Source organism: Enhydra lutris, unplaced genomic scaffold (assembly GCF_002288905.1).
Source record: "Enhydra lutris kenyoni isolate GAN:26980312 unplaced genomic scaffold, ASM228890v2 scaffoldscaffold66, whole genome shotgun sequence".
Lineage (NCBI taxonomy): Eukaryota > Metazoa > Chordata > Mammalia > Carnivora > Mustelidae > Enhydra > Enhydra lutris.
Window position 1 is genome coordinate 15,579,751 of NW_019154150.1, and position 27,862 is coordinate 15,607,612.

The window sequence follows — 27,862 nt, forward strand, 5'->3', positions numbered from 1 at the left end:
GCTCACTGAATGTAGCTGTGTAAGGCTCTGTTTCGAATGCTTTACCTACAACGGCTTGTATAACTCTTGCAGTACCTAGTGGAGTGTTTTTATTTTTATAAATGACAAGTCACATTCTCCCCCCCACCCCCAGAGGGTCACCATCACAAGGGTAGTGATTTGTCTGTTTTGTTCACGAGGTAGTTCTTCTGTCTGGAGGAGTGAGCGCTTGACTCAGGAATATCTGCTAAAGGAGGCAATGAATGCTCCACCTTACGAAGGAGGTACTATTCTTATTGCCATTGTACCGATGAGGAAGTTGAGGCCCAAGTTCACACAGCAAAGACACACAGAGCTGGACTCAAGATCCAGGCAGCCTGACTCTGAGCCCACGGGTTACTCATGGGCCAGTGATGGTAGGCAAACCTGACAGGCTGCTGCCTCCCTCCGGGCCCAGAGATGAAGCTTGTCAAACAGCTTGGGGCCTAGAGAAAGGTTGTGGTGAGCAGATTTGTGCTGGAGGCTGGTCCTATGGTCAGGGGCTCAGTGGGGTTCTCAGGCGCCATTTGGGTGTGCGGTGCTCAGTCCCTTACTTAGCCTATGCCTGTGGGCTGTGGCCATCCATACCGAGCTTGAGGACTTGTGGCCTCCCTGGAGAAGGTGTGCAAACCCTGAGAGATGGTTTGTCTTGTTGGTGACAGAGAGGTGGCTCTATCACTAGAGCAGAGGCCTGTTGGCTACATTGGTTGGAAGCCTGTGTAGAACCACACATTCTACACTCCCTTCATTTGCTGAACAGTGAGTTAGAGCTGAGGTTGGAACTTGGGCTAGAATCCTGTCGCCTCTGGGGCCGGGGTGAGGGGCCCTGTGATGGGCAACTGCATGAGCCAGGGTTCCTTGCTTGGGGCAGGAGGCACAGAAGTTTTCCTTTCTGTAAGGGACAGAAACTCCCTCCACCCTCTGAGACCAATACCGTGGGTGACACCTGCAAGTCCCCTTGGGAGAACCACAGGAAGGTGGTTTTGTATGGGATCTTCAGAAATGGGAGAATCTTCAGATTGAAAAACAAAACATTCTCTTCCAAAAATATACCTCCCTCGGGCTTTTCATCCATGGGCTGCTCCGACCCTGACTGTGCCGACCCTTCCCTCTCCAGCTGAACCTCATGTGACATTGGCCATGGAAAATGCCTCCTAGCTGACATTTATTGAGCATCTACTAGGAGACTGGAATCCTTGTCAGCATTTGACATTGTCTCATTTAATGGGCCTAACTGCCTTATAAGGCTGTGTCTTAGGTTGGATTTTCCCAAAAGCAGACCTTGAGACAAGGATTCCAGTGTGAGTAATTTTTTTGGAAGATGTCACTAGAAGACAGCAGCGGGAGGGGCTGGGGTGGGGTTGGTGGAATAGAAAGTGAGACCAAGAAGGCAGCTGATGCTAGCAGCGTGCTTGAAGCAGCAGCTTTCCCTGCAGGCTGGAGCTCGTTCCTGCTGGGACCTTCCAGGGGACTATGTAGAACAAGCCTCAGAAGTGGCCTACCTGAGGGGTAAAGCAGATGGAACCTGACCCACTGGTTCCATGTCTGTCTGAGGTCAAGGGCTGGTGCTGGGGGTATTAACTTCCCAGCAGGCATATGCCAGCATCAAAGTGAGCCTGAAGGCAGGGAGCCAAAGCCACCTGTGAGAGGAGATATGGGGTGGGGCACAAATAGCCCCACCCTAGTAGGTGGGTGTATCTCTTTCCCCCAATTTACAGGTGAGGAAATTGAAGCACATTCTATATTAGTGGGTCACTACCAGATTGTTTTTTTAAGAGAAGGGAAAGGAAGAGAAGGAAAGAGAAGGGAGAGAGAAAACATGAGTCATTCCATCTGTTAAGGGTATCATTTCATGAAACTTTAACTTCAGTTACATACACACGCACACACATCGAGTCACAATGTCAACTGCATTCCTGTGCATATTGGTAAAGAGAAAGTTTGAAAGCCAGCAGTTAAATGACATAGCTGTGGCAGTCTGGATTTGGTTAGAAGCAAAGAGGGTAAGTAACTCACCCAGGATCACACAGCAAGTAGATAGTACTGCTGGGATTTGAACCTAGGTAGCCTGACTCTAGAGACTCTGTGCTGAACTTCTGCACTGTTCGTTGACCACTTCTGAAGTCCTTTAAGTGGTTCACGTCATCTCCTGGCTGTTCAGCTGTATGGGAGGATGCCGGCTGTGAGCAAAACTCTGTAGAAGGAATACCTGGAAGAACAAAATGTAAGGAGTCCCTACCCCAGGGTTGGCTGGATGAAGATCCAGCTGTGGACTATCCCGGGGACCTCAACCTCAGAACAAGAGGAGGCTGAAGGAGAAGTGGGAGTGGGGGTGGGGCGGGGCAGGGACAGCAGGGTGGGCATGCTCCGAAACAGCCCTCCTGAAGGAGGTAATGGCTGGTACGTGGCCTCTAGGGGTTGGCTCTGCAGACAGCGACTCAGCCCAGTTTGTCCTTTGTTGTAGTTCACTCTTCATGGGATAACAATAATGGCGGCGGCCATTGTGGTAGTGGTGTTGTCGTTGTTTTTTAAGATTTTATAATCTATTTATTTGAGAGAGAGAGAGAGCAAGCCAAGGGTGGGGGTGGGGGGCGCAGCAGAGAGAGAGGGAGAAGCAGGCTCCCTGCTGAGCCTGAAGCAGGGCTCCATTCCAGGATCCTAGGATCATGACCTGAGTCCAGTGCAGACACATAACTGACTGAGCCACCCAGGCGCCCCTGCAGCTACCATCTTTATAGAATTGCTATGTCCCTGCAACTTCTTTATGAGTTTTAAGCACATTAACTCATTAACACTCGCATCAATCCTGGGAAGTAGGTGCCATTATTTCTACCACTGTAGAAACAAGTGAAGAGCTAGGGTACCTGGCCTGGATGTCTCCCCCAGCTGGGCCTGAGGGCTGGTGATACGGGCATGGCCTTATAGGGTAGCCCTTCTACTTACGGCTCTTCCTCTCTACCGGTCCACTACACCTTGCCCGTGACCTTTGTGCTAACCTGGGGTTTGCTGGTGCGAGTTTACCTGATACCAGCAATCTGGCCATGACTGGCACTTATGTGGTCTCTGTGGCCATTGATGGTGTCCAGATTTGCGGGGAGAGGGCTCTTCCCTCAGTGTCAGCTTTCTCAGGATGCACAGTCAGGGAAAAAACTCTGGTTTCTTATCAGGTCCTGACTGCCACACCTATGTCATTTAACCCACTGGCTTTCAAATGTTGTACTGATGAGCTTAGCAATGCATTTTGCATGACGACTCAATATGCGTGTGCGTGTAACTCAGATAAAGGTTTCACGAAATGATACTTAACCCTATGAGGTACAGGTACTTTTCTCTTTTATTCCTTTCCTTTCCTTAAAAAATCTGAGAGTGATCCAGTCACAACTAATGGGTTTTCAACCCACAAGGTGACAATCTGACTGAACTCTCCCCTCATATTCATAGAGCTGTTCTGCCTTCTTGAGCTTGGTTCATTTTCCTGGGAATGAGGCCATTTTGGAGTTTTGGAGGCAATGTGCCTGTTGTTGCATTTTCAAATCACTGCCCCACCCTGCCAACATATGTTCTACTTTCTGGGCTGAGCTGGGGCACACTGGTGCTTCTCCATGGGCCGCTGTCCTCCCCAGCCAGCCAGCTCCAGGGTGAAGGTGCTCAGACACCCCTGATCTTGACCAGGTGTCAGCCCCAAGGCTTCCTCCCTACTATCCCAGCTGGGGTAGGCTTCAGGGGAGGAGGTGGTCTTTGACTCTTCTGGGCTGCCTCCACTGACTGCTCACCTTGACACACACATTCAGATTCCCAAGGTGGGCGTGCTGGACATGGCCTTCTTAGAACCCTTGCTGCCCACGGTGGGAAGACATCTAAAAGGAGACCCTATGGCCGATCTCTGCAGCAGCCGAGGGAAGGGTTTGATTAGTTTCCTCTTGCTGCTGTCACAACCTATCACAAATTTGGTGGCTGAAAACACCAATTTGTTCTCCTACAGTTCTGGTCAGAAGTCTGAAATCAGTTTCACTGGGCTAAAGGCGTCAGCAGGGCTGGTTCCTTCTGGAGGCTCTAGGAGAGAATCCTTTTCCAGCTTCTAGTAGCCACTACATCTCTTGGCTTGTGGTCCCTTCCTCTAACTTCAAATAGCATCACTCCAAACTGCTTCCCTCATCACTGCACCTTCTCTTGCAGTGAGAGCTCCCTCTGCCTCCCTGTTATAAAGACACTTGCCGTTGTATTTAGCGCCCACTGAGTGATCCAGGATAATCTCTCCATCTCAGGAGCCTTAACTTAATGACACCAGCAAAGTCCCTCTTTCTACATAAATTTCACAGCTTCAAGGGATTAGGTCCTAGATATCTTCAGAGGCCACAGGAATCATCCAGGCTCTGCTTTGAGCACCGTGAGTTAGTGGCCCTCCTCAGCGAACCTAGTTCTGTGAAGTCAGGCTGGGGCTGTGTGCTCCTAAGGGTTGAATCAGACCAGCATGGCCTTCAAATGCTTTCCCACTCCCATCTAGTGAAACAAACAAATCAGGAGTTATCAATTACTTAACAAATAACTGCTGTGTTCTACTACATCCAGCGTTAGGTTTACAGCTCATCAATAAGTTCCTTTAGGGTCTGTGGAAGTACAGGGGGCTGCAGAATCTCATAATTGGGATGAACTTAGAGCTCACATAAACCAGGGGTATCAAACTGGGGCCAAATCAGCTATTCTCCAGACTTGGCTTCTGATGCTAAAGAGAGAGAGGAAGGAGTCTGGGAAATCTCTCTATGCAGCTATGCATACAAGTCCATGAATTTCCATAACTATTTTGCATGTCAGAAGGTGAACATTGGTCTAACCCTTTGCATCTCTTTTGTAACATTCATCTTTAACACTTCCAGTAGGTGGATAAGCTTCAGTTTATCTGGTTCTCAGGAGTCCAGATAGGAAAAGCACATTAATACTTTGTAAATTCTAAACAAACAAACAAACAAACAAAAAACCCCAACTTTGTAAATTCTACTCTTACTATTTTTGTTGTTTTACACTGCTCCTCCCATGAGATTAACCATGTCATCGTCCCAAAGTGGCTGAGGTTATGGACAATTTAGTTTTTAGTTGTACTGGGGGGCAAGATGGATCATGGAGGACACTGAAGACTACTTTCTTCTACTTCCTAGTTTTGCCTTTTTTACATTTTCTTTTTTATGTTTCCTTGAAGACAAGATTTTCATTCTTTTGGACCTCCATAGCACCACAGTGCACCCGTAGAGGTACCCAGTGGATGTCTATCATGGGAGGCAAATGGAATTTACCTCCCATTTCCCTGCCTGGGTGAATTTTCTCCTTGGCTCTTCTTCCCCTTTTCCACCTCTGCCCCTCCCCTGTGCACCAGATACACCATTCCAGATGCCCTAGTAGGGGGAACACCCAGCACCAGATCTTTACTTTGGCAGAACTCTAACGAGAGCACTGACATTATGGGACTAGTCCAGAAAGCCTGCCTTGGGTCCTATATAGAAAGAAGGAGCACTTCATGACATAGAAGAGAAGAACTCTTCCAGCTTCTTTTCTTGGTGGAACTTGGTGATACATAGTCCAGAATAAGGAACCATTCCTTCTAACACTCAGTGCAACTTAATCCAAACAGCATGTGGTCACATCCAGCCTGGAATGGGTTTGGCCCAACCAGACCAGGGCAGGAGGCCAGAACAGAGGAAAAGAAGCCAAATGTTATGAAATATTCCTCTGTGCTCAGAGGGCTCACAAAGGCCTTAGCAAGAATGTGGACAGGGATGCAGTTCTTGCTTATTTTTTCCTGAACACAAAGCAGAAGATGGGGAAATGTTGATTGGCTTGATCCCTTTCAAAAGTGAAGAACTAAGATTCAAGGTGGGGGGGGTGGCTATAGCTACTGACTTCCAGGAACACCTAATTTTGCCAAGAACCTCAGTGAGGAATTACAGGAAGTGAGGAAGGTAGAGGTGAGGGTGGGGGCGGGTGAGCTTCTGGAGGTATAACTAGAGCACTGGCATTGGACACCTCTGAGGCAACAATGCATGTACTTTAAAAATTTTGTGTGATGAAGGGAAGGCAATCAAACTCTTTGGAGAAAGAATTTCTGAGAGGTAGGGAGACTTCTGCTCGCTGGATCCTTGACTCACTTCTTTTTCTTTTTTTTTTAAGGATAATTTTCTTCTTATTATTATGTTATGTTAGTCACCATAGAGTATGTCATTAGTTTTTGATGTACTGTTCCATGTTTCATTGTTTGCATATAACACTCAGTGCTCCATGCCATACGTGCCCTCCTTAATACCCATCATGGGCTCACTCATCCCCCCAGCCTTCTCCCCTCTAAAACCCCAGTTTGTTTCCCAGAGCCCACAGTCTCTCATGGTTCATCTCCCCCTCTGATTTCCCTCCCTTCGTTTTTCCCTTCTTATGCTCCACAAGTAAGTGAAACCATATGATAATTGACTTTCTTTGCTTGACTTATTTCACTCAGCATAATCTCCTCCAGTCCCGTCCACGTTGATACAAAAGTTGGGTATTCATCCTTCCTGATGGCTGAGTAATATTCCATTGTGTAAATGGACCACATCTTTATCCATTCGTCTGTTGAAGGGCATCCTGGGTCTTTCCACAGTTTGGCTATTGCAGAGATTGCTGCTATGAACATTGGGGTGCATGTGGCCCTTCTTTTCACTACATCTATATCTTTGGGGGTAAATACTCAGTAGTGCAATTGCTGGGTTATAAGGTAGCTCCATCTTTAATTTTTTGAGGACTCTCCACACCATTTTCCAAAGTAGCTGCACCAACTTGCATTCTCTCCAACAGTGTAAGGGGGCTCCCCTTTCTCCACATCCTCTCCAACATTTGTTGTTTCTTTGCCTTGTCAATTTTTGCCATTCTAACTGGTGTAAGGTGGAATCTCAATGTGATTTTGATTTGATTTTCCCTGATGGCTAATGATGATGAACGTTTTTCAGGTGTCTATTAGCCATTTGTATGTCTTCTTTGGACAAGTGTCTGTTCATGTCTTCTGCTCATTTTTTTACTTATTTTTTGTGGGGGGGGGGTGAGTTTGAGAAGTTCTTTAATCTTGGATAGCAGCCCATTGTTTGTAGTGTCAATATCTTCTCCCATTCTGTAGGTTGCCTCTTTGTTCTGTTGATTGTTTCCTTTGCTGTGCAGAAGCTTTTTATCTTGATGAAGTCCCTTCTTCCCTTACTGTGGGGGATCCAGGGATCAGGTCTGCTGCCTCTCCACTCACCCACCCCCTTTCCCACCTGAATTGTGTTCCCTGCTGCCCTTGATGTAGCTCCCTGACCTCCTTTTCTCTTGTTACACATACCTCCTTTCCCTTTTGGATTCTTTTTACTACTAGAAACTTTGCTGATTAGAAATCTGGTGTTAGGGACGCCTGGGTGGCTCAGTTGGTTGGGCGGCTGCCTTCGGCTCAGGTCGTGATCCCAGCGTCCTGGGATCGAGTCCCATATCGGGTTCCTTGCTTGGCAGGGAACCTGCTTCTCCCTCTGTCTCTGCCTGCCTCTCTGACTACTTGTGATCTCTCTCCCTCTCTCTCTCTCTCTCTCTCTGACAAATAAATAAATAAAATCTTAAAAAAAAAAGAAAAAAAAGAAATCTGGTGTTAATTATAACTAATCTCCTTCTAAATGTTAATAGAGCTAGGTAGGTCTGTGTTCAGACCTTCCTTTCCCCAGATCCCTTGTTAGATGGTCTGATGTGTTTCTTCAGACTGATCAGTTTCAGAGGCTGAGTGTTCCAGAAGAATTTTACAACTGGAGACAAAAGGCAACATCTGTTCTAAGGTTGGAGGAAAAACCAATGTGTATTAGTTTCCTTCTAAAGGGGTTTTCAGGGGTAATGTTGATCAAGACTTAGTTTTTTCCTAATTTGCTCTATTAGAATCTAACCTTCCTCTGTACTATAATTGTTATGCTTGCCTTTGGGTTTGTTGGTGCCTTTTATCCTTTGGTAAATCACTTCTCAAACACTGTAGCCTCCTGAGGTTTCAAGGATCTATGCCTCAGTTTAGATCTGAGCCATTCAGGATGGTAGCCACCAGATGCATACTGAAACGTGGCTGGTCTGAGCTGTGGTGTGCTCTATGTGTGAAATACACATTGGATTTCAAAGACTGATTACAAAAAATGTAAAATATCTCAATAATTGTTACATTAATGATGTTGAAATGATACTGCTGTGGATATATTTGACCAAATAAAAAATATTATTAAAGTCAATTTCACCTAGCTTTTCCCCCTTTTTAAAATGAGGCCACTAGAAAATATAAAACTTCATATGTGGTCAGCATGATATTCTTATTAGTCAGTGCTGAGTTAGATAAACACTGGCTCAGATCAGAGTCTCATTCTTCAGTTCTTTTATCCTTAATCGTCAAGCTCGACAATTCCCCATTTCTTGCTTCCTGACCTTTGTTCTGATTTTTGTTTCTGGACATTTGGGGACTATAGGTATTCATTAGGCTCTGAATTTCTCATTCTAATGTACCTGGACTTTATTTGATTCATTTATTTCTGAGAAGAGTCTCTAAAGTGCTGACGTCAATCTGGAGGATTCTCCTGATTAACACAAGAAAATATTTATTGTATTTGGTCCCATATCCCCTTCAAATCATCTCTAGCACATTGTGGCTACCTACAATGCATTTTTAAAAAAATAACACATGAGCACAAACTTAGATTGCTTTCTGCCAGAGTCATTTTGTGTATGAGGAAGCAGACTGTTTATAAGTTAAAAGTCTGCAAAGGAGGGCTCACTGGTCTCAGAGGTGCACTAGACAATCCACTGGGTTACAGTATAAAAAAATATGAGAACTTCTTTTTTTTTTTAAAGATTGTATTTATTTGAGAGAGAGAGTGAGAGAGAGAACACAAGAAGTAGCGGGCGGGGGGGGTCAGAGGGAGAAGCAGACTCCCTGCTGAGTGGGAAGCCAGATTTAGGGCTCCATCCTGGGACTCTGATCCTGGGACTCCAGGATCATGACCTGAGCCGAAGGCAGACTCTTAATGGACTGAGCCGCTCTGTCACCCTTAGAACTTCTGTTTACATTTGTTTCACCCAATCTTTTTCTGACTCTTCGCTTCTTGTTCATGTTTTCTAATGAACATATTCATTTATAATAATTTGTAAATATTGGGAAAGATGAGGTGTAAGTATTAGAGGGATGTGCTCAGAATTTCTTCTAGTAAGGGTATGTCATCAAAAGATTTCGAGACTACTGGTCCATAGAAGGTAATTTTCCCTCCTTGTATAAACTGACTCCCACCACTGTGTTAGTTACTCTTTTGAATATATGCAATTCGTTCATTCATTCATTCATTCATTCACTCATTCACTATTAAGGATCTACTAGGTTGTCGTTGCTTTGCTGACATTTACCTGACTTCTGGGAGCCTGTATTCAGAATCTGTTGTTTTCCTGCCTGCCTCATGGCTGGAAGAAGTTTCAGCAGCCTTGAGGTGTTTGGGGGTAGAAGAATGAGTGATGCGGCCTTTTTCTTGGGCTTGCCAAGATAGCTTTTAGGACTTAGCATGTCTTCACTGAGGATGTCTCTAGATTTAACATTCTTCTCCTTATTGTTTTTAAAACTTGTATTTTCTGGGGCTCTTCTCCCTGATTCAGTTCTCTTCCTAGACTGAGAACCATCACTTTTTAAGACTTCTCTGGTCTTCATTCCCATCCCACGCACTAGATATTGCCATTTGTTGAACCAGGAAGTTTCTGTCCCATCACAAGGTGACCACATCCCTGAAGTTAGACTATGGAAGCTACGCAGCAGAACCTGGCCAGACATTCATGGAATCATTTGCTTGGGGTAAATGAGATTAAAATCTAAGCCTCAGGAGAATTTCAAATTACCCCCTGCCATGAACTTCAGTCTCCATCTCTGCCATAAATCCCCCAAGGCCAATAGCTGTAAGTGCTTTTACCTCTTCAAAATACTTCCCTTCAGATGTGCCAAGGAGAGCATTTACTTGGGCAGGTTAAGGAGGGGTGGGGGGAGGGGAATGAAAAGAGATTTTCATTTTCAAGAAGGACTTTTCTCCTTCCTTAAGAACCCATTGTGTAGACCACCATTTACAAGAGTAAGCTGGCTTCTTGGATATAACACCCTTTATGGTCCAACAGCACATCACATGGTCCCTTTGCCATGTTTAGCCCCTCCCTAAACTCACCTTGGTCTCCCAAGGCTTCCTTCATCATTCTGTGGTAGAGTGAAAAAGTACGTGGGCTTTGGGAAAAATTCAAATCCTGCCTGCCACTGACCAGCTTTGTGACCTTGAGTAAGGTACCTTTCTAAATCCCTCTCAATGCTATACAATAACTATAGTTGTAGAAATTGTCATCTTAGTACATACATTGTGGGGTTTTGAGACTGCCTGCCTAGCACATGCTATGTGCTTGGTAAGTAAGTGGCTATTATTAATAGAGATCTGCTGTATCCATCTCTTAAGTCAGGTATGTTCAATTTCCTGGCTAAAGTCTATTATTTTTTTACTTGAAGTGTAGTTGACACACAGTGTTACATTAGTTTCAGGTGTACAACATTGTGATTCAACAAGTTTATACTTGATGCTTTACTCATCACAAGTCTATTCCTGGCTTCTCTCTTAAGAACGCTTGAGCTGGGGCGCCTGGGTGGCTCAGTGGGTTAAGCCTCTGCCTTTGGCTCAGGTCATGATCCCAGGGTCCTGGGATCGAGCCCCGCATCGGGCTCTCTGCTCTGCGGGGAGCCTGCTTCCCTCTCTCTGCCTGCCTCTCTGCCTACTTGTGATCTCTCTCTCTGTCAAATAAATAAATAAAATCTTCAAAAAAAAAAAAAAAAAGACCGCTTGAGCTGAAAGAACTTGGGTACCATCTGGTTCTGGAAGGAGCAGGAGGCATAGCAACCTGTCTGGTTTTGAGATCAAGCCCTAGACCTAATTTGAGGATAACAGATCATAAGAAACTGCTTCTGAAGTTACCTCTCAAATACGCCCAGATTTGACTGGGTCAAATGGCAGGATTCTCTCATTGCTCTTGTTTTATTTAATGAAGTAGGATATGAGAGAAAACAGTTATTTTCATTTTGAAAGAAAAATAAATGTAGCCCCAAAACATTTTTATTTTCCCCCAATTATCCCCGTTGCAAAAAAGGCTGCCACCTACCCTTGACCTCATGCAAGTTCCATTTTCCAGATGAACTGAGCAGTCCCAAAGAGGTAAGCCTCCTTTGAAGGCAGGGCCTCTCCCTGAGACCCAAGTGCAGTCTTTTGCCATCAGGGCTGGAGCAAGGACTTGAGGTGGCAGCCCCTTCCCAGGGTCCTGGAGCCAGACTGTCTGGGTTCATGTCTTTGTGCTGTCCTTACTTTCTCTGTGCTTTGTTTCTCTTACCTGTAAAACTTAAACTTAATAATAATACTAATACCTATCTTATAAGACTGGCATATAGATTAAATGAGTTAAGAGAAGTAAAATTCTTCAAACAGTCCTAAGTACACTGTATAAGTGTGTGTGTGTGTATATATATATATATATATATATATATATATATATATATATATACTATATATAGTGAACACTGAATAAGTGTTAGTTATTGTTCGTGTGTGTGTGTGTGTGTGTGTGTGTGTGTGTGTGTGTGTGTGTTTATTTTCCCTGAAAATTGTCTGGGTTAGAAATTACAGGAGCAAAAGTCCTTTCTTGTCTTGGGGCTGCTGACATGGAAGGAAAAATCACAACTCTCCAATGAAGCTGAGCAAGAGGGCCTGGCTAGGTGGTGGCTTGGGAGACAGGCAGGGATTCTGCCCACAGTGGAACAAACAGCTCCAGCCTCCCAGGACCCAACAGATCTTACTGGGAGAGGGACACTGTGTGCCTGGAAGTTACAATGGGCTGTGCCTGTTGCCTTTGCCCCCAGGCATATGTTAGACAAATTTTCCCTGCCTGGAGCCTGACTCTGAGTTCAGCCAAGGAAAGCAGAGCTTGACCAGGTCTAGCACGCAGTGTTGCTCCCAGGACTGACATGTGGTTTTAATCCAGCTCTCTGAAAATATGCTTATGTATTCCCTTTCATGCGAGTCATGGTTTTGTTATGAAAATTATTTAACTGATCTTTAAAAAATGGAACAGAAACTCTGAATTCAAAATCTCTGCCAGCCTGAGAGTCTGAGTAGTAATGAATCCGTGATCAGCCAGTGCGGATTATTCAGTTTAAAAGAGAGCAGAGGGGGCACCTGGATGGCTCAGTGGGTTGGGCCTCTGCCCTCAGCTCAGGTCATGATCCCAGGGTCCTGGGACCGAGCCTCGCATCAGGCTTTCTCTCCACGGGGAGCCTGCTTCTCCCTCTCTCTCTGCCTGCCTCTCTGCCTACTTGTGATCTCTGTCAAATAAATAAATAAAATCTTTTTAAAAATAAAAATAAAAGAGAGCAGAGGTCGGGGGACAGAATGGAAGGGCCTTTGACATCTTCAGTGATGACTCCAGAACCAAGGCTAAACCTAGGTTTTGTTACACACACACATACACACATCACATGGCTTCCCTCTGCCCATTCTCCTACCCAGAGAACTCCCACCAAGAAACACTTTACAAATGCCCTATAATTTTCTCTGATTTGATGGGGAGAGGAACCTGTGACCTCTGTCCTCTCTCCACCTCCCCTGCCCAGCATGTTATCCCATTATCCATGGCACTTTAGTGGAGGTCCAGGGTTGTGTCATCTCTTTCTGACACCTGGGAATTGAGAAAAGATGGCTATGCCTCTGTTTCTGCCACTTGGTTCCTGCTCAGCAGCCAGTGGGAATCTTAGCTGTCAAGCACAGGGGATGTCAGGGTTCAGAGCAGGGCATTCTGGGAAGTGATCTGGGGAAGGAGAGCTAGAGCCCAAAATTCAATCCTGACTGGATTTTCCCGAAATAGATGAGCATTTCTTACCCTGTGACCCTTTAGAAATGAAAAAAAAAGGTCTCCTGCTGGCTGTTACAATACAAACTGTATTCGAGTCCTTTCCTCCAAGTGTCCTTGTTTCTAAAATTGTCTCGGTACAAAGGCCACCAGGTTTGTGTTGGAATTCTTCAAAAGGGCCCTTTTCAAAAGACCTCTCTGGTTTCCATTTAACTGAAATTTCTCTCAATGCCATCTGCCTAGCTTATAAAAGTAACTTGTTCATGGGATATATTTGTGACCAGAGCCCTCTACTATTATCTTCATCATAGCCTGAGCCCATCTGTAATGACAGCACTATGCCCTTATTAGTCACGGGAAGGACATTATATTTCATTACTAAACTGCCTTTCTGTTATCTGACCAGGGGCACACACTAAGCCCAACAGAAACCACCATAGGATCTGTATTAATTTAGTTCTGCTGTGATAATGCTGCATAATAAACAACCTCCCAATCTCAATGACTTACAATATTCACCAATGTCTGTGTAGGAGGGGCCCAGTGGGCGTGGTCGGTTTGGCTGCAGTCCAGGGATTGGATTCAGGTCCCTTCCGGGTGCCTCACCTGGGGCATATGCCTCTAGTGGTGGAGGACGAGCTTGCAAGGAGGCAAGTCAAACCATACAAGCACCTTCAAAGCCTCTGGTAGGATGTGGCCTATGTGATGTCCACAAACATTCCATTGGCAGAAGCACGTCACATGGCTAAGATCAGAGACAGTGGGTGGGGAGGTATACTCTGTCTTCAGTGAAGCCATGGCAAGGCGAGGAAGAAGGAAGAATAGTGAACAAGTAATACCACCTGACCCTGTCCTTCACTTCTTGTTGAACAGCAGTCTCCCACCCTCTATGGAGGCAGTGATAGGGAGTTTGGTGGTGGCTCCTGTCCCCAGCCCAGCACAGGTCCCCAGGTTCTCAGTGGGCTGGGCTTTTTTCAACTCTCTCGGCTTTCCTTTCCACGGTTGCTAGGGAACCCAAACCCCAGTCTTGTCAAAATCTCAGTCTTTTCCTTTAGTCCCTCCACAAATTTCCTTTCTGGCTCCTACCCTTTCTCTCCTCACTTCCAACTTACTTCTAGGCCCAGTGATTCCTTCCTGTACCATCCTTGATATCTTTGGATGGAACCTCTGTAGGACAAGACCTCCCCCACTGCCAAGGTGGCCTCCTCTTAGCTTACACTTGTAGTTCTATGATGAAAGAGTCTCTCATTCTGCCTCCAACTTGAGCTATGTTCCCAAATATCCTATTTTTTACTCTGACATTACAATATGCCCAGTGCAAGAAAGGGGAGGGCATTTTTCAGATCCCAAAAAGGTAAAGGTAGTTTAAAAAGGAGGAGGCAGAAACATTGATCCCACTATTCATTTAAATGTACCAAACCATGTGGTAGACACTTCCCATATTTTGACTCATTTGCTTCTTATGGCAATCCTTGGAGGGAGGAATTACCTCATTCTCCCCCATTTTATGACCAAGGAAATGAGCCAGAGAGGTTGTGTAACTTGCCCATTGTCACACAGCTCAAAAGAGCAGAAGCTGATCTAGAACTCAGCTATGTTTTCCTCAAATGCCCTTTTTCTCTAGCTACCTCCTTTTTCAGTCCTCTTCCTCTGCAGCTGTGGGTGGATGTTTCTGCCAGGCCAGTGGGTATTTTCTTTGAGGATTAAGGGGAAGGAGGGCGTCTTGGAGAAAGGGTGGATGTGGGGGTTGAGGAGGGCAGGAGAAAGCGAGCAACTGGAGAAATAGTGAAGGTCACACCAGTCCTCTTTCATCGCAGGGCAGAAAAGATAGTGTGTGTGTGTTGGATGGGAGCTCTGGGGCAGGTTCAGCTGGCAAACGTGAAGCAATGGGGTCTGTTGGGTCCCATCCTAACTTTCTAGTATATCATGCATCATTCCCCTTTCCCCTTCTCTGATGTCCTCTTTGTTATTCAGCTGAATATTTCTCTTCAGAGGATGTTTTTTCAATTTGATCAAAGCTGCTATTCTTTTCCCAAAGCTTTACTTGGGTGGCCCTGTGCGGACATCTGCCCATGACTGTTTTGAACCTTTCTCTCTCTGCACAACTGCACAATTGCCAACTTTCTCCAGGTTGTCTGAAGCCAAGTAAGACTGAGAAGAGCATCAAAACAATCTGTCTTCTTCAAACATGTTTGAAAAGATGATTTATTTTTCCCTAGTGGTATCCAAAAGTTAGAGAATACAGATTACAAATCCAACATGAAAACATATTTTTCTTTTTAGAAGGAAAAAAAACCCAACCAGGTTTCTTTTCCTATAGCCATTTCTCTTTATAGTTTTAATTTAAAATATTGGTATTCTTGCCAGCTGCGGGACCCTGGGCAAATGTTAGCGCTCTGGACCTTTCCGTTCTCTCAGCTATAAAGTAAGAAGGAAATCATTTCTATTTCCCTTGTATGCATGAGGATTTAATGAGATAATAACTGATATACGATGAGGTTAATATCAGTAAGGAGTGGGACCCAACGACTTCATCTCCCGGTGTCTCCTGTACAGAAATTCTCAGTTTTCCCCCAGAGCTGCATGTGCTGTGTGTTCAGTGCAGCACTGTTTGCTGTAATAAAAATTCTCCCTGTAGAGGAATGGTTAAAGAAATTATGGAATATTCACATTGTGAACTATTAAGCAACAATTAAGTAACTCTATATAGACAAATATGGAAAAAGCTTCAGGACATCTTATTATGTCCAACAAGCAAGTTGTGGAATGGTCCCCTCTTTTATGCTAAAAGTAATTACCATATATACTACATGAAAAAGTAATCCCCAAAAGACATCCACGTATTAATCCCTGACACCTATGGATGTTACCTTATTTGGAAAAAACTGTCTTTGCATATCTAAGTTAAGGATCTTGAGATGGGGTGCTTATCCTGGATTGTCCAAGTGAGCCCTAAATGCCATCATGCGTGTTCTTATAAGAGGGAGACAAAGAGAGTTCTGATGCACATAGGCATTGGGGCACCTGGGTGGCTCAGTAGGTTAAGCATCTGCCTTCAGCTCAGGTCATGATTCCAGGGTTCTGGGATCAAGCCCCAAGTCAGGTTCCCTGCTCAGTCGGGAGTCTGCTTCTCCCTTTGTCCCTCCCACCACTCATGCTCTCTCTCTCTCAAATAAATAAATAAAATCTTAAAAAATAGAGACACCTGGGTAGCTCAGTCATTAAGCCAGGGCCTTCAGCTCAGGTTATGATCCAGGGTCCCGGGATGGAGCCCTGCTCAGCAGGAAGCCTGCTTCTGCCTCTCCCATTCCTCCTGCTTGTACTCCCTCTCTCACTGTGTCTCTGTCAAATAAAAAAAAAAAAAAACTTTAAAAAAATCTTAACAAAAAATAAATTAAATTCCCTAACTTAAACAGTTAAAAAAAAAAAAAAAAAAAGGAGGCATAGTGACCACAGATTGGGGCCTCAAGTCAAGGAATGCCAGCAGCCACCAGAGCTGGAAGATGGCCCCTAGAGCCTCTGCAGGGAGCTGGTACCTTGATTTTGGCTTAGTGAAACTGATATTGAACACATTTCTGTTATTTTAAGCCATCAGTTCTGTGGATATTTATTATGGCAGCCACAGGCAATCACTGCTTCATGACAGGCGTGCATGTCTTAATGCAAAGGAAAGAAACAGGCTGACAACGATGAGTATCCAAACTGTGGTTCGCTCCGGGGAGGCGAAAAGATTTCACATTTTGTTCAATTTTCTTAACATTATTTGTGGTTTTCACTGTGCTTATTAATGCATGTAGTGTGTGTGTGTGTGTGTGTGTCTATCTTTTAAGTAGTAATAAAGACCAAATTAAAAATCTATCTAATCAGGACAAAATTTAGAATCTCACTTCAGGAGACAAGAGGTAAAGACATCTTACGAAGTGACAAGAATCATCTGTTTTACAGAAAAGAGGCTCATTTCCATGCCTCTCAGAATTGTCCCTCTGAAGGATGGTCACTGAGCATTTATCCACTGACTTTTGTCCCCTTTGGGCTGAGGGTTGTCACCAAGGATATTAACTTCCCCTGTGCCTCCCCGCAGAGCAGGCAAGAAAGTAGAGTGAATCAGGCACTTGAGTGGGAAGCTGGCAGTGTGCAAGGGGACTGTCCACTGTGGGGCTGCTGGAATCTGTTGGGGTCCAAGAGGACCACAATGTGGGGCACCAAAAGCATCTTCTACAGAGAGGAAGTTCCTGGAGCCCCAAACAGGGAAGAACCCCAGAATCGGAGGTGCCCTTCTTGCCAGCAGACTTGCAGTGCCCTAGGCCATGGAATGGTGTTTGTCCCTCTTCGAAAACCCCTCTTATCTTGAGGACTCATTTCATACGGAGCTTCCTGTGTGACAAGCACTGTGATAGTCCCAAGACATAACAGCAAGGGAACCAGAGTCCCGCCTGTGTGGATCAACAGACTTTAAATGATCAAATATAGTAGAGTAGTCAAAGGCTGTGCTCAGGGAGGAGCAGCATGTTATGGGAGCACATAGCTAGGGCATCCAGCCCATGGAGGGTCTTCCCGGGGAGGACCTAAAGAATGAGAATTTGGGGGAGAGGGATGTTCCAGACAGAGGGAACAACATGTGTGAAGTGGAGATAGAGAGGGTCCAGTGCTGATCAGGAATTCAAAGAAGTTCAGCGGGGCTCAAGCACTTCAGGCATTTAGACTTTCTCCAAAGAGGCTTTGAGGGATATGATCGAGTGTGTGGAGAGTGGAATGTAGAGAAGCAGGAGTGGAGGGAGAGACCAATTAGGTGTTCTAATAAAGAAGGGGGTGCCTCAGCCCAGGTAGACACAGAGTGGCCAATGAGAAATGAATGGATTCCAGAGATATGTAGGGAAAATTTGCAAGACTTGGATGTATGGGCCAGAGGGAAAGTTGGAATGGAGATCAGGCCCAGATTTCTGGCTTGGATATCTGGGTGGATGGCACTACCTTTCATCAGATTGGAAACAGGAAGAGCACTTTAGAGGTGGGGGAGATGGTAGAAATCACATAAAGTAGGGAACCCTTGTGGGTTGACCTAGTGATCCCTTCCCCTCTCTGTGACTCCGAGAAATCTCACTTTGATAGGTGGGCCACCTCTCTTCCTGCTCCATGACACTCTTGAAGGGTGGTCTCTTGGGGGTGGTAAGTGGCCAGTGTGCCTGGGGGCTGCACCCCATTCCCACAAGTCTAGTGACTAGATCTTGTGAACATGTACAGAGGGAGCCAAACTCTTGGACTTCCCAGAGCTGTTTGGGTGCCATGGCTCCGGACCACAGAAGTTGGAAGAAGTTGGTTGTTCTGTGGCCTGGCCCAGTTACTGCATTCTGTGAGGGCATATTACTTTCTTCTTAAAAATGTGCCACTAAGGCCTGTTACTATGAACATAAACTCTGCATTCTTGCCACTGTCTCCTGGAAACCATCTGAAAGTAGCAAAGAGAATGGAAGACAAAATGCACATTTCTTTTTCCTTTTTTTGAAGCAGAGGAGAGGATACATGAAGAACCTGCTCACAAGCCAGGTTTGCAGGAAGCGCCCTGGTCACGATTTCAAATTCAGCTCAGGCTCCGCTATAGGAGCCTCTTTCAACTGACTCATCCAACTCATGAAAGGAATTCAACCTCCATACAGAGACACTATGAGAAAAAAAGGGAACAATGAATAGCAAAGTTTATGAACAGATTAAGGTCGCCCTGAAATAGGTGAAAATTTTGAGCAACTTCTTCATTATCAATTTTTAAAGCTTAATGGAAAAATACCCTCTATGAAGAAGCATTACAAAAGAGAAATGCAAGAACTCAAGAAAAAATGGTAAGACAGTAAGATAGCAGGAAGAAGTGAAATATGAGCTGGAAAGAAATAGGAGAAAGTAGAAATTAATAGGAATTTGGTAGAAATTAGAAAGTACACAAGGATGAGTGAATATTGGGGAAAACACAATCAGCTAAATAGAATATAGGAATAAGAAAAATGAACAAATGGAAATGAAATGGTTAGAAAGGATCAGAGAGAAGATGAAAGATAAACACAGGACAGACAAAGGAGGTCCAACACATATGAAATTCGAGAGCCTAAAAAAAATAAATAAATAAAATAGTGGAGTGGAAAACATTTAATATTTAGTCTAAGAAAACTTCGGTGAAATAAAGCATCTAAATCTACCTTTTTTTTTTTAAGATTTTATTTATTTATTTATTTGTCAGAGAGAGAGAACACGAGCAGGCAGAGCAGCAGGCAGAGGCAGAGAGAGAAGCAGGCTCCCCACTGAGCAAGGAGCCCGATGCAGGACTCAATCCTGGGATCATGACCCGAGCCAAAGGCAGCGGCTCAACCAACTGAGCCATCCAGGCATCCCTAAGTCTACCTTTTCTAACAAGGTATATCACGCCCAGCAAAACTGACCCAGGAAAGTCAACACTGAGATGTGTTCTGTTAACACAGGGACTTCAAAGTAAACAAAAGATCACCTCACACCTGTCAGAATGGCTTTTATCAAAAAGACAAGAGATAACAAGTGTTGGCAAGGATGTGGGGAAGAGGGAACCCTTGTGCACTGAGGTTCCTCAGAAAACTACAAGACAGAACTATCAGATGATCCATCAATTCCACTTGGATGTATTTATTTGAGGGATTTGAAATCAGTGTCTTTTTAAAAAATTATTTTTATTAACATATAATGTATTATTAGCCCCAGGGGTACGGGTCTGTGAATCTCCAGGTTTACACACTTCACAGCACTCACCATAGCACATACCCTCTCCAATGTCCATAATCCAACCACCCTCTCCCTACCCCCCACCCCCCAGCAACCCTCAGTTTATTTTGTGAGATTAAGAGTCTCTTATGGTTTGTCTCCCTCCTGATCCTATCTTGTTTCATTTATTATTTTCCTACCCCCTAACCACCCCCCAACGGTGCATCTCAGCTTCCTCATATCAGGAAGATCATATGATAATTGTCTTTCTCTGATTGACTTATTTCGCTCCACATAATACCCTTTAGTTCCATCCACGTCATTGCAAATGGCAAGATGAAATCAGTGTCTTGAAGAGACATCTATACTTCTATGCTCATTGCAGCATTATTCAAAATAGCCAGGATATGGAAACAACCTGTGTCCACTGATCGATGAATGGGTAAAGAAAATGTATACATACGCAACACAGTATTATTCAGCCATAAAAAAAAAAAAAGAGAGAAGGAAATCCTGCCGTTCGTGACAACATGAATGAACTGGGAGGGCATTAGGCTAAGTGAAGTAAAGCAGGTGGAGAAATACTATATGGTACTATATGGAATCTTTTGTATGTGGAATCTAAAAAAAAAAAAAGAAAGAAAAGAAAGAAACAGAGAGTAGAACGGTGGTTGCCAGGGCCTGGGAGGGGGCAAGGGGAATGGGGAGACGTTTGTCGAAGAATACAGAGACTTTATTAGGTGAGTAAGTTCTGAGGATCTAATGACAGCAGGTGACTGCAGTTAAGAATACCGTATTGTACACTTGAAATTTGCAGAGAGTAGATCTTAAGCATTTTCAACACCCACACACAAAGGCAACTAGGTGAAGTGATGGGTGTGCTTCATAACTTGATTGTGGTGATCATTTCACAGTGTATATGCAGATCAAATCATCCCATTCTATACTTCAAATATATACAGTTTTATCTGTAAATTGTACTTCAACAAAGCTGGAAAAAAATGTAAAGAAAAAGAAAGAATTCTTACAGCAACCAGGCAGGATGAAAGGTCCCCTCTGTTCAGTGGAGCAGGACCCACAAACTATTCAGAGAAACTGGGCCAAAATATTTTCTTTCTAGCCAAACTTTCCTTTGGGTGTGAATGCTGCAGAAAAATAGTTTTGGGAAGGCAGGAACTCAGAGAATTTTGTTCCCATGAGCACTTCTTGAGGAAATTATGGATTTTTGGCTTCTGTCAACCAAGAAATAATGAAAAACTAGGGCAAAAGGGACAAGAGTATGAAAAGAATGTACTTCACTAAAACCTAAACAAATGTGAGTATTGGACAAAAGGGATAGAATGTACAAGTTTTCTATTCTAGCAAGATAAAAACGATACAAGTATACCAATTTGGAAGGAGAATCAGGGAGGAAGAATAAACACACTATTAATAAGAGCAGAGAACCAAAGAATATCATTGAAAGACACCAAATATAGTAGAAATGTAGGCATATTTACTTGTACAAAGGCAAACATTAAAATGATAATGCAGGTGGTTAATATTGAATTGCAGAAAAATGGTAGGGGACGGGGAAGAGGAAAGGTGCTAATTTTATGATTGTTCTTGTAGGGATTCAGAGTGACTGTTTAAAGAGCTAGACAACTAAGGGCATACAAGCAGCAAAGTATACATCACAAAACAAAATAAAGGTACCTGAAAACAGAGTGAAAGAATTCCAAATTATAAATAGAAAAACTATGCCGTAAAATTTAATGACAAACAGACTAAACATGTCTAGCATATCAAGTAACATAAATGGGCTAAACCTACCTAGTGAAAAAAACACAGAGCTGTTCTGGTGGGAGCGTGTGTGTACATATGCATGTGTGTTTCTGTGTATATATGTGTATGCATTTGTGTGTATGTGGCGGGGGAGGGGGAGATACAGAGAACACAAAAGTCCTCTCCTAAACCTTTACTCCACCATAGACCATGAAGGAACCCTCTGGACAGGTTTGAAACCATTGTTCGAGCCCATCTCCAGCAAGCAGGAGAGGAAGATCTCCTCTAGGCTTTGTCTCCCTGCCCTGTGGCTCTGGGGGCCTTGCCTGGAGAGGGAGGAAATCCGAACCCTGCCTTCCTCTGATACCCCCACTGCTATTCAGCATGCTGGCCCCCATCCTGCCCTGCCTGAAGCAGGGTGTTCAGGATCGGGACAGCCCGACCCTGGGACATAGACCCACCTGTTGGCTCCCAGCAGCCTAGGCACCTCAGAGTGAGGTGATGAGGGGTGGGGCCTGAGAATTTGCTTTTCCAACAGGTTTCCAGGTGGTACGGATGCTACTGGTCCAGGAACAACATGTTTAACAATCACTGCCCCAGAGTGTGTCCTTGCTGACACACAAGGAGCTGGTGCTACCACAACTGTGTGCTAAGAAAGGCCAGGGCACCCAACTTCCATGGGAGCAAGATTCCAGGCAAGGACTGAGCCACATGGCCACAGAGAGGCTGGGCAAGGTCATGTGCAGCTGGGCAGCCTCGTGCCTGGGAAAAGGGAAAAGCACGTCTGGGAAACCATTAGGGATCTACGGAGTGGGCTCAAGGTCTCACCTGGAGATGAAGAGAGGGGTGAGGGACAGGTATGAATAAGAGATGCTTAGGGCACTTGATGACTGGTGTCATGATGGTGGCTTCTCTGAGGGGGGAGAAGCCCGGATCCAACTGCGAGGATCAGCAAAGGCTACCCTGGAAGGCAAAGCAAGCTCAGCTTTGAAGCAGAGGCTGACTTGGCTATGGTTGCCATTCCTCCCTTGAAGGCAACTAAGTGTACTCTGCCATCTCTTCCCTCTTCATACACCCAAGCTGTTGCATTCACTGTCCCTGTTGTGTTGTGGATTGGGTCTGACATTTTCCCAGGTCTCAAACTTTCTTCTTCTGTCCTGTCCCCCAGGCATCTTGGCTCTGGAGAAAGCTGCGTGGCAAGAGGCGGTTGGTGATGGTATTCTGCCTCTTGATGACTCTCTCTGTGGTGACTGTCACCCGCTTCCCCCCACAGCATCCAGCCACTGGCCCAGATGCGGGTCCCATGGAGCCCCAGGATGTCACTGGAGCCCCTAGCCCCCACAGCTGGCAGGCTCTGAGCTCCAGCTGGAGGCAGCGGGCCAGAGACCTAGAGGTCTGGAGGGGTTGGCCCTTGCCTAGGAATTCCATCCCGGTGTGTGCTAAGGAGCAAGGCCACAGAGGGACAGTGGACAGAAGCAGAAGGTCCCTGAGAGGGGATAGCAGGCATCCAGGGAGGGTCAGGAGGGACATGACTTTGGCCTCTCTAGGAGATATGAGATTCAGTAGCTCACGTCTTGTGCTCCTGAGGGACGATGAGGACAGGAGTCCAAGAGCCAAAGACTTGAGTCCCCCCTGGCATGACGATCCCATCGGAGAGGCACAGAATGAGACTGGCACCCTAATTGGCCCTGTCACAGGACGCGGCATGACAGCTTTACAGGCTTGGAGAGCTGCTGCTGGACTAACCCCACGGCCCTACCCAGCGGCAGGCAGGAATCTGCCAGGAGCGAGGAACAGAGCCTTGATGGGTAGGCAACCAGCAGGGCATCCCGCCCCGGCTACAGGGGCTCGTCAGTGGCCTGGCTCTGTTGGGGAGCTGCAAGAATCTGTCTGGTGTGAGGCCAAGACCCCTGAGCTGTGGCGCAGCTTGAGGGCCGGTGGGCAGGTTCCCCCATGGCTCACAGAGCATGATGTGCAAGCACTCCAGCTGCTGGCCCAGGGGCAGGTGGCGGGCAAAGCCAGGGTCCCCGGCCACGGGCAGGTGCTGCAGGTCGGCTTCTCCAGTGAGGGTGCCCTTCCGAACATGTCCTCTGGGCTCAGCCATCTCTGCTCCCAGGGGCTCTGTGGCCTGATCAAGAGGCCAGGAGACCTGCCAGAGGTCCTGTCCTTCCACGTGGACCGGGTGCTGGGGCTGCGCCGGAGCCTACCTGCCGTGGCCCGGAGCTTCCGCAGCTCCCTGCTGCCCTACCGATACACAGATGGCAGCCCCAGGCCCGTCGTCTGGTGGGCGCCGGATGTGCAGCACCTGGGGGACCCAGACGATGACCAGAACTCTCTGTCCTTGGGCTGGCTGCAGTACCAGGCCTTGCTGGCACACGGCTGTAGCTGGCCGAGCCAGGCCCCCTGCCTGCCCATCCACCACACTGAGTGGGCCCGCCTGGCGCTCTTCGACTTCCTGCTGCAGGTACGCGGGGCTGGGCAAGGTGAGGGTGGAAAGTGGTGGCGGGGGGGTGGGTGGTGAGCAGGTAATGGGATTTGGGATGAATTGAGACCCTGGAGTTGCCCTCCTGCGGACGGTCTGGGGGACTCCCCCTCCAGTCCTTGTCTTTTGACCACCAAGCCCCTGTTCTTGTTATTTTTCTGCCTCTGTGTTTATCCTTCTAGTGGTGTCCTGGAATCTGCTCATGTGGGCTTCCAAGAGCTGATTGCCAGAATTTTCAGGAATTGTGTGACCTGGTTGAGAAACACAGGCATTATTAAAAGTGAGGTGATATCAACTAATAATATAATCAGTTATATTAGAAAAAAGGTGATAAATACTCAGAACTCATTAATTCCTAATGATTTCACTATATTTCACTGCTTTCTGTACTTTTTAGGTTATTTGCATCTATATAGTAAGTATTATATAATGGTGAGCTGCTGCTCATCTCCCGTCAACTCCATATTCAGTCGTGTTGGTGGCTTGAAATTGGCCGGGGTGGGAGTATTTCAGTGAATGTTGCAAATCAGGACTTCCCACTACTTCTGAGAGCTAGGTGTCAAACATTTATCAGCACATCCCTGTTGATGACATAATATCCTTGAATCAACAAGGATTCAAGACTGTTACCTAATTCAAAAAAGAAAGTGATTGTGGGGAGACGCAGAGACCCAGGAGGATAAAGGGACAATTCTGGGGCGGGGAAGAACGAGAAAGAATTCTGGCCCCGCAAGGTCAGCTGAGGTCCCTGCCATGCCAGAAGTTAACCCTGGAGTTTCTGGGGATTCTAGGGAAGGATCGGGTGGTTGGGGCACAGGGCTAACGGGGCGGGGGGGGACTACAGGCACTGGCTGTTTACCAACGATGAACAGTGTGTCTGTGCTGGGGCTGGTCGCATGTCAGCTGTGGAGACACCTGTGCAGAAATATGTCCAGAAATTAAGACCAAAAAAAAAAAAAAAAAGCTCACAACAGGTGGAATTGTGTGCTAAATGCAGACTGAGCCCGCCCCCATTTCTCCAGGGATGCCTATTGAGGAAAGACACCCGCGTGAGCCCTCAGATCCACGGGCTGGGGTGAGTGGATGAGCCACAGGCCCACTGTATTTGGTCCATCCGGAGTTGGTTCCCCTTGTGTTTTTAGAAAATTCTTAGACAACGTGTAATACTTTGGAGATTGCCCATAAAATTCCAGCTTCCTTTGAAACACTGGATGGTTTAGTAACGTTGGGCGTCCATTCCATATGGCAGTGATCAGCCTGAGCTGAGGAGGGATGCCTGCTTCAGGGGCTGCCTTGCTCTCCTTTTGGGCATAGGCCCTACCCCTTATTTTCTGACATCTGCCTACCGCCCCATCCCCGGAACCATGGATGCTACCTGTCGGCCGGTGGGTGTTGGTTTCCAGTCTGTGGACTTCACTGCTCTCCTGAGGTACTTCTGGCTTCTCCAGCCTGTGTCCACAAAGGCTGCTTTGTGAACAGAGAGGAGTGTGTAGCCTCGTGGTCGGCATGGGCTTTGGCATCAGAGAGAGCTGGGCTTGAAACCCCCACTCACAGACCCCTTCCTGAAGCTAGATGACCCTGAGCCGATTACTTTGCCTCTCGGAGACTCACTTTTCTTACTTCGAAAATGGGACCGGATGCCTTGACCTCACCCCCTTGGGTCTGACCGTTAAAATGTGTGGTAGCTTCTAATTGCCAGCACCTGTGTCTGTGGGCTTGCTCGGGGTGACAGGTGACAGGCTGGATGCTGGGGAGCTAATGCTCTCCAGGTGGTGTGACCAAACATCCAGGTTAGGAAGGAGAAGTTTCTTAGACCACAGGACCTACAGTCCTGGGCAAACAGCGCGGGCTGTTTGCTTCCAGGAGCAGCCTCGGGGCACTGATAGGAGCCAGGGTATAAAACTCCACCTCCCCGGTGAGGGTGGCTGTGTGTGTGCCACGTGTCTTGCAGAGTCCCTTACCAGGACTGAGCCCTGATTACTCAGAGTGGTCACTGCTCTCCCTCTGTGTCTCACAGCCTTGAGATTGGAGGCACCTCATGGCAAAGCCCCAGTCTAGCTAATGTGCACAGCGCAGTTTTTCTGCTCCACACAGAGACCCTGTGTGCATCTCCCAGAGTCACTGTGTGGACCCTTCCTCGGCTGCCAAGCCCTGTCGTGGGGACAGAAACCTCAGCAGCCAAGGCACACTCAGGTTGGGTGTGTGGTCAGACGCTACTTGGCTGGCCTTGTGCCACCTCTTCCTTGGTTTGCTGAACACCAGTCAAGTCCAACACCCCTGTTTGGCTGGGGCTGCCTTCCTAGAAGCCACTAGCAAGTCAGAGAGAGAAAGGTTTCAGGATGTGGGTTTCCCAGCACAGGAACCCGAGGTGCCTTCTGACTGGGAATGGAGTACAAACTCCGTATACTGCCCACTCATTGGTTTGGTGTTATTCCATATAAACACTCGCTTTTTTGTGTTTGTGTATCACAAATACCATTTCCCCAACAAAATACACAACCACCACACACATCCGCGTTCCTTGTACTCCCAACAAATAGTACTCCATGCTCTGTAAACCCCATCTAACACCTCGTATTAGTGATTGCAGAGATGCTAAGAAACCTATCCAGAACTCAGTGTCTTAAGATACCAGCTCTTTATTTCCATTGAGGGAGTGTGTACAACACACACCAAAGTTGTCTCACGTGGGGGCCAGAGCTAGGTTTTTTACACAGTAGCTCTCAACTGTCGGCCACTGAGACAGCTCGTGAGGGCATCGACCTCCTGGCTCCTGTGGTCTGGCCCGTGTGCTGGCCAGCCAAACCGGATCCCTCAGCCAGAAAGGGGCCATGGCAGAGAGCTGCCGCCCTTGTCCTAGAAAGCCATCAGTACATATGGGAAGGGTGGGTCCCAGGAGACTAGTGGGAGGACACTCACAACATCTGAAACTCCTAATGAAAAAGTCAAGAGCAAGTTCTGGCAGGCGGTATGAGGGGGACTGTGCTCTCAGCTAATCAGCTGTTTGGCTACGAGAGATAAAGGACTAGTTGTGAGTAGGTAGCAGCCCACCCACTCCAGGCTTCGTCATGCAAAGAAGCAGGACCAAGAGAGAGTCCACCACTTCTGAACAGATCAGTGAGAAGCTGGTTCTACTCAGGTGGACAAAACGGGTGGGAGAGTGTGTTGGTGTGTTCATTGGGTGGGACTCAAGGTCGGGGGGTGTGGGGGGCCCTGCAAGCAGAGTTGTATACTCTGGTAAAATGTAGAAAGGCCTTCTCCTCTTGGGCCCGTGATGATGGCACAGCCAGGCCCTGGTCAGGAAGAGCTAATGACCATCACATTCATTGTGAGCCAAATCCAACCTGAGAGGAGTTGTGCCTGGGACCCAAGGGGGCCTTTGACCCAGAGGCCAGAGTGAGGGCAGGAAGTGCTGGGGGAGTTGGGCTCATTTCTATTTTTTTCTCTTTTAAAGGGCCCCCTTTTCTCACACTGTGCTTCCTCTTAGAGGGCGTGTGATTGGCTAGATGGTGCGTGAGATGTGGAGAATTCAGACAGACTGGGAGTTGGTAATTTTGGCTCTTGAGAGCCTTTCTACAGCCTCTGTTATGAAGGGCCTACATGTTCCCAAGAGTGGAGATCCCAGGAAGCCTCACCTGCCATCATCCCGGCTCAGGTCATCATCTTTCCTTAACTGGACTAACACGACAGCCCTCCGATGTGTCTCCCTGCCTCCACTTATGTCCCCTCCAATCCAGTCGCCTTACAGAAGTCTTCCCCAGGCAGACCCTGAGCCCAGGATTCCAGGGAGGTGGGACAATCTCAGGAAACACCTGAAGGGAGGTGGGAAGTGAGATGAGAGGGCAGCCAGCCGATAAAGGGCCTGGTATCAAGCGGTCACCACGTGGGTGACTGGGGCTTAGTTCCACAGGACAATTTCTGAGAAATGGTATAAAATACATGCTCAGAATTTGCCTACCAAGAGGTGAG

General features: G+C 46.6%; 1 protein-coding gene across 3 annotated transcripts in view; it reads left to right on the forward strand.

Moving 5' to 3' along the window:
- Positions 1–27,862, forward strand: part of LOC111159146 (family with sequence similarity 198 member A) — a 54,653-nt gene that overhangs the window by 12,424 nt on the left and 14,367 nt on the right. For all 3 annotated transcript variants that reach the window (XM_022521577.1, XM_022521578.1, XM_022521579.1), the window contains exon 2: positions 22,580–23,875. In XM_022521577.1, the coding sequence (XP_022377285.1) occupies positions 22,580–23,875 (1,296 nt within the window). The remainder of the gene's footprint in view (positions 1–22,579; positions 23,876–27,862) is intronic.